General features: G+C 31.4%; 1 protein-coding gene across 5 annotated transcripts in view; it reads right to left on the bottom strand.

Moving 5' to 3' along the window:
- Nucleotides 1-254: 254 nt before the first annotated feature.
- LOC114333597 (protein sickie) overlaps nucleotides 255-7,449 on the bottom strand; it is an 823,608-nt gene continuing 816,413 nt past the window's right edge. For all 5 annotated transcript variants that reach the window (XM_050651212.1, XM_050651214.1, XM_050651215.1 and 2 more), the window contains one exon: nucleotides 255-7,288. In XM_050651212.1, coding sequence (XP_050507169.1) covers nucleotides 6,897-7,288 — 392 coding nt within the window. In that variant the 3' untranslated portion in view covers nucleotides 255-6,896. The remainder of the gene's footprint in view (nucleotides 7,289-7,449) is intronic.

Below are 7,449 nucleotides of genomic sequence, written 5' to 3'. Positions count from 1 at the left end.
TTAGTTTCATTTTCCGAACATTTTGTTGTAGATTTTGTGTAGTTTTTAGTTGTAGAAGTACTTGAACGACTTTATTTAATTTTAAGCAGTGAATAAATAACCATGAATGCATATATGTACAATTTTTGGTAGACGATACAAATGTTGCTAGTAGGTACAAGCAAAAGATTGGCAAAATAAATAATATATGTTAACTTTTCCTTAAGCGGTCTGAGGTAACCTACGGTTTAGACAGTTTTCCAAGCGTATTTTTATAGGATTTAGCATTTTTATAGGACGTTTTACAGCATTTAACCATTGTTTTTGTCTCTCAGATAATAACTTATTTAGTAGTTTTATGCTTTTGTCTATAAGATTATAACTTATTTAGTTATTTTATGCTTAAAATCTAGCACTGATGGTAACCGATAAAACTGAACTTTATCATGAATACTTCCCATTCCACACTTCAAAACACAACAGAAATCAGGCATATTTTCTTTTTAAATTAATTCTTATAGTGAAAATGTTAAATTAATCCTTGTACAAAAAAAAATACAAAGAAACGCAACTAAAATGATCTAAAACACATTAAGAAACACATTTATGCTTGCCACCTGACTCCCATATTGATTTAATTTTGACGGCATGTTGGAATACCCTATATAAGTAATGGTAGATCAGCAAAAACAACGATTATTATCAACATTATCTATAGGGCTTTTCATTCACAGTCATTTGTTTCGAGCTTCTGTCATGTGTCACATAATATTAATATATCTACGTCATACGTTATTGGTATATATCAATGATACAAACCAAAGACGTATGGCGTAGATATATTAATATTATGTGACACATGACAGAAGCTCGAAACAAATGACAATCGATGAAAAGCCCTATATAGAGCTCTATACGCTGTGAGCTCGTACCTAGAGGGGATATTTACATATTCGCGAGCGCCAGTAGTGGCAAGTCTGTAAACGTTTACCGGAAATTTGACATAAATGTCAAAGTGATTAATTTAAAATTAAAAGTAAAAACATTAATTATAAAAAATATTAGTTGGTCAAAGCTGTGGTATATATTTTTACCTTAAATATACTTACGTGTTAAATACTGAATTTAAGTTTTTTTAATGTTCCGTAATATGTAATTATAAATTAATATAATAATCTTAGCGCCATCTACACGATAATTGTGAAAGTATCCGAAGTAAGATTAATAGATTAATTTATAATTACATATTACGGAACATTAAAAAAACGTAAATTCAGTATTTAAAACGTAAGTATATTTAAGGTAAAAATATATACCACAGCTTTGACCAACTAATATTTATGTTATAATTAATGTTTTTAATTTTAATTTTAAATTAATCACTTTGACATTTATGTCAAATTTCCGGTAAACGTTTACAGACTTGCCACTACCGGCGCTCGCGAATTTATAACTATCCCCTCTACGTACGAGCTCACAGCGTATAGGCAAAATACTGAAAAGGAGACCTAAAATAGTGAAATAAAAGCATTAAAAATTTCTGAATCGACGAGCTATCATACCTTCTTGCTACTGATCAAGTTAGGTTCAAAATGTACTCGAAATAAAGGTTTGGCAACGGGAAAAATTATTCAAAAAGAACAATATAAACAATCTATTTTTCAGAATTTTCATCAGTGCGAATTATACAAAATTATTCATGATCAGCTTCACAAGGCTGTGTTAATTTCATAGTTAACAAAAAAAAAAACAGTTAATTTTGACAATTATTAACAGTTTCGAACAATTTAAGTTTGTATATGGTTATATCGTTAAAACAAGTAAGTTTATGGAGCGAAATAAGCACTGGGTGGGTTTTTAGTGTTATACATCAGCTGCCATATATTCAGTTGACAAATGGTTACGTTCTTGGCTAAGGTTCATGTTTTGGCTAAGCTCGGCCGGTAATGCAGATCCAACTCTTACCGACATTGGCGTCAGTACCGTCAGAATTGGACTTTGACCGTCGGGACCAAGTGCCGCATAGTTTTCTAGGAAATTGAGGTTTTAGTAATTGTCCTACACAAAAATTCAAATTTTTAGTCAAATTCAAAGTTTACTTCTTTAAATGTCGAGTTTACAGAGCTTTGTGAACCTGAACATGAATTTTATCCACTGAAAACTTGATGTATTAAGCATGGTATAAAAATTGGTGTATATTTCACAAAATAATTGGGTATTTCATAACATTTTGTTACAGTGAACAATTTGAAGCACTTTTTTTATAGTCAAGTTACACTTTAGGCACAGTATACAGAGGTTATGTTAGGTTATGTTATCTTTGTATACTGTGCTTTAGGGCTAAGATTTTGCTTTTGCATAATTTTTTTAAAATGTATTCGTTAATAAAGAAATTGTTCGGTTTTTATCAATGTACACTGCTCACATTAAAGATGTTTCATTCTAGTTTTCATTTTAATTGTATTTTTAAATATATACAAATAAAAATTGAGATGAATCTAATCTTTAATCGAATTGAGCAGTGTATAATTAATCTACTTATTTTAGTTTTCAAGTTAGAAGATTGAACTAAATGATCATGAATGTACCTAAGATGTGACTATAATTGGTTAGAAAATTACCTATATTACCGAAAAATCTACAGGGTGATCTAAAAAATACTGAATTTGTGGATTTTATAACGAAATGAAATTAAGTAAAGGTTTCAATGTGCCAAAAACAACGATTTTACGTAGAAATAAATAAAAACCCTTCAATTATTAGTCAAAAACGTTATATTAGGGGCTAATATAATATCGTAATAAAATAATACCAACTCTTTTTTACGAATCACCGTGTAAAAGTATCAAACAAATAGTGAAATGCCAAAAATCTTCGCCTGCTTAGACGATTTTTTATAAAAAATAGATTTTTTGAAACATTCTTACGTTATTGCTGACGAGAATATTTTGTATTGTAAGGCCTTTAAATATGGAATAATTGGTGTATCATCTTTTAACGAGTGGAACAGTCTTAGATTTTTGACATTTCTTTCATATAAAAACCGATCAGTTTGCTTCGACATTATATTTTTGAAAACGGTGGCATTTAAGTGATGTTTATTAATAAATGTTTAATGTAGACTTATAGACCAGGGCGCATCTGTAAAAATATTAGTACATTTGGACGTTGAGAGGTGACTCAAATTTTTTTGCAGAAATTGCTTGAAAATAACTCAAATAATAATATTCGAGTTATCCTCCCTCTCAAAAAGGTTCGGAACATTGTTTAAATAATCAAAATGTCAAAAATGAAGGAAAAATTAGATTTTTTTTCGTTTTTTGATTATAACTTTAAAAGTATTCATTTCCGAGAAAAGTTGTATTGCCATAAAAGTTGCGTAATTAAATTTCCTACAATATAGAATTGGTTAAAAATTTAAAAATAGTCATCCTTATTGCAAAATAGCAATAACTGCGAAAACACCATACAAAAACAAGTATTCGCATTTTACGTTTTTCAACCATTTATGCTACACCTAGGACCTTCATATTTCACCCAGAAAAACTTTATGATACAGTAAAACAGTACTGTAAATTTCATTAAGATCGGTTCAATCATGGACCTATAAATATGTCCATGGGTTCAATAGATTTTGCAAAATAAATTTTGCAATCCAGCTTTCTCAAAAAAAAAAATTAATTTTTTCAAAATGTTACAGGACTGAAAATAAAGCAGATAGCAAGTTGAAATTTTTTTGCGTATAGAAGTGTACTGTACCTTTCATTTGCAATTTGCAAAATTAAAATGGACTGAGTACCACGGCGTCAGGATTTTTTTTAAATAAACATTAATTATTGGTGCTACGCGCAGGACAGCAGATAGTTTGCTCTGATTGGGCATTCCAATGACCTTTGATAATGATTGATACATTTTAATTTTTATTACATTTCGATATAAATAAATAAATTTGTTTATTGCAAAATAAAAACACATACTCTATCTTTTGAAATAACACTTTTTTTAGCAAAAAACTTTCTTTGTTCATATATTTTAACTTAGAGAATAAAAGTGTATTATTTTTAAACATATGCAATTGTTTAAACAATATTTCATAAACAATAATAAAATTAGTTTGATTTTTGTGGAATTAAAATATTAAAATACAACAAAATATAGAGCAAGAAAATAATATATTAGATAAAGATTGAAAGAAATTTTGGTGGAAATCAACTTGTGTGAATCGAACACCGCTGTCCTGCGCGTAGCACCAAAAACTAATGTTTATTTAAAAAATTTCCTGACGCCGTGGTATATAATCGATTTTAATTTTGCAAATTTCAAATGAACGGTACAGTACACTACTATAAGCAAAAAAAATTCAACTTGCTATCTGCTTTATTTTCAGTCCTGTAACATTTAAAAAAAAATGATTTTTTTTGCGAAAGCTGGATTGCAAAATTTATTTTGCAAAATCTATTAAATCGATCTTAATGAAATTTACAGTGTTGTTTTACTATATCAAAAAGTTTTTCTGGGTAAAATATGAGGGTCCAAGTGTAGCGTAAATGGTAGAAAAACGTAAAATGCGAATACTTGTTTTTGTATGGTTTTTTTTTCGCAATTATTGGTATTTTGCAACATGGGTAATTACGCAACTTGTATGTCAGTACAAATTTTCTCAGAAACGAATAGTTTTATAGTTATAATTAAAAAATCAATAAAAAAATCGAATTCTTCCTTTATATTTTGACATTTTGATTATTTAAACAATGTTCCGGTCCATTTTGAGTGGGAAGATAACTCAAATATTATTATTTGAGTTATTTTCAAGCAATTTCTGCAAAAAAATTTGAGTCACCTCTCAACGACCATCTCAAAAGAGATGCGACCTGGACTATTAGTTTGAGAATGATTTAAAAATTTCTCAGAAGACTTACAGGGAAGCAAAGATATGTGTATGTATATAACAGTACTTTGACAATTTTTGTTCGCTTTATTTTCTTCTTAAAGTCGTTTCTCCATTAGCAATGTATTTAGAGACTTAAAATTGGCATTGCGGATCCGCCTAATTCACTGCTACGTGTTCTCGGTCTTACTTTATGGTGTCGAGTTTTGAACGGTGAATAAAAGTGATCTAAATCACCTTGAGGATTTCGAAATCTGGTGCCAGAGAAGAATTTTAAAAGTTTCTTGGGTGGAGAAGATTCTAAACTCCACAATACTAGAACGTCTCAACAAGAATACTGAGATTATAAAAAACATAAAGAAGAGAAATCTGAAGTACGTCGGACATGTAAAAGAAGTTCCAAATATATGTTGATACCATAGATATATTAACAAGTAGACTCGACAACTGCTGTAAAATGTGGGATCAACATGATTACCTCGCCGAGGTAATTTTGTTTATTGTTTTGATACGAAGTAGGAGAAATCCATTGCGAACTTGACACGATCGAAGATCGTTTTGTGTGTATCGTCGTTGGTGGTGTTTATGTTGTGTTTTGTCATTGTTTATGTAAAAATCAAATTTTATTTTAAATTTTTGGGAGTTATTTACTTAATATGTTGGAAGTTCCATATAATTGATTTGGTTGTTTAAATAGTTCGAAATTATGTCCCTTTTTTTCCGTGTCGACGTCGCTGTTGTTCCTTGCTATCGAAATTCAGATGTGTCGCGATGAAGAGGATGGGACGCTTACCACTTGAAATCCAAAAAATTTTCCCTATGAGATGCATCGAGACCACTCAAATGTGCAAACGCTAAATAGTGTTGACTTCGTCGATGATGTCCTGATTTTAAGTACCTTGTATTTTTGTTGTTACCTATATGTTTCCATTGTTTGGTTTTGAATTATTTAGCAACAAACCAATTTAAATTTGTGTATTTATTGCGCCTATTGAGAAAGTCCACTTTCTTCCCATATTAGCTATCAGAAGGCATTAGCAGGTGTTGTAATTAGTATTTTTATTGCTTGTTTTGATTTTATTACTTGTTTCGTTCAATAACTGCTAGTAAACAAACATAATATATCAGTAAAATGCCTTTTAATGGTCTCATTTGTGGTCGCAGAAGCTTGAAAACTCTTTTCAAGTAAGTTATTTTTGAAATATATATTGTTAGGTCAGATCAATGTAAACATATTATTAGTAAACTACACTAGTCGATAGATCTTGCGGACACCCGATTATGCATACGGTATTGGTACCGTGCAAGTTCGGAAGAGGGACACCTGGTGTCATAGCTAAGCAAAATTTGTAGTACTTTTAATTATATTGGCCAATTATATTAGTCCTGGTTACTGGATAATTGTCAAGGCCATAGCCCAAAAAAGAATAAGAAGAAAAAGTAAGATTGAGGTTATGTTATTAAAAGGTAAACATTGTATGAAAATTCACTTTTCTCTTTGTATTAGTTTGTGCTTAGAAGTTGGAAACGAATAGAACTTAAATTGACAATTTTTTGTTATATTTTTACAATTTATAATATAGCATTTTCGAAATCCCATTTTCTTCAATGACAGTAGGTATGAAATATGTCAATATGACAATCGAACAATCAAGGAAAATCATACTACAAAATATTATGCAAGGGAAAATAGCACGTAAACGCAGTCCAAGACAAAGGATGACTTCATGGTTGAAGAACTTGCTAGATTGGTATGGTATTGATATAAACATGCTATTGAAGGTGGCAGTGAAGAAAATTAAGATAGCTATGATGGTAACCAACGTTCTGAAAGGGCATGGAAATGAAGAAGAAAGCAAACAGCCCTTTAAAAATGTGGATTCGACTTCTATGATTCTTTTAAATCATTCTGCAAAATATTTTAATTATTCTATTTATATTAATTTAAAACGTGAATACTTAAATGCCACGGTTCTCGATTATTCTGTTATAAATATCAACGTTTCTTTAAATTTGAATAGTTTTAGCATTACGACACACTCTCAGTCCCTAAATTACTCCCGTGCGTCAAATTCGAGTCCAGACTGTTGCAGTCCGAATCGTTCGAGTGGGGACTAGAATAATTCGCCGCTTCCTGCAGCCTCATCAGCATGTTGAGAAGGGGATCCCCCTCGTTCTCCGATTGAGCCGAAGGTCCGACTTCGAGCCCTACGTCTTTGGCGGAAATGGTGGTGAGCCCTTGCGGTGGCGAACCTGGCCATGGGTACGTTTCGAGGACGAATTGCGTGGGGTCGGTCCAGGGTGCGCGGCGGCCGTAGAGTTGGAGACCTTCTCGGGCGGCTTCTCGAAGGTAGGGAGCTAGGGAGTAGTTCCATACGTCGGCGAACCAAGCCCGTGCTGCGTCCAGCTCTAGTGGGCAACCTGTAGAAGAAGAGATTCATAAGTTAAAAGAACACTCAAGATTGAAATAGCTGCTGTCCTTGTGTATAAATTTCCCATAAATTTCTACAGTGAACAAATATTTTCAATATTTCAACATATTAGAACCTTGTACCTGTCCCTTCAAAACTAGTTTTTTACCC

Source organism: Diabrotica virgifera, chromosome 5 (assembly GCF_917563875.1).
Source record: "Diabrotica virgifera virgifera chromosome 5, PGI_DIABVI_V3a".
Classification (NCBI taxonomy): Eukaryota; Metazoa; Arthropoda; class Insecta; order Coleoptera; family Chrysomelidae; genus Diabrotica; species Diabrotica virgifera.
The sequence above is the reverse complement of the archived record's forward strand: the minus strand, read 5'-3'. Positions and strand labels throughout refer to the sequence as shown.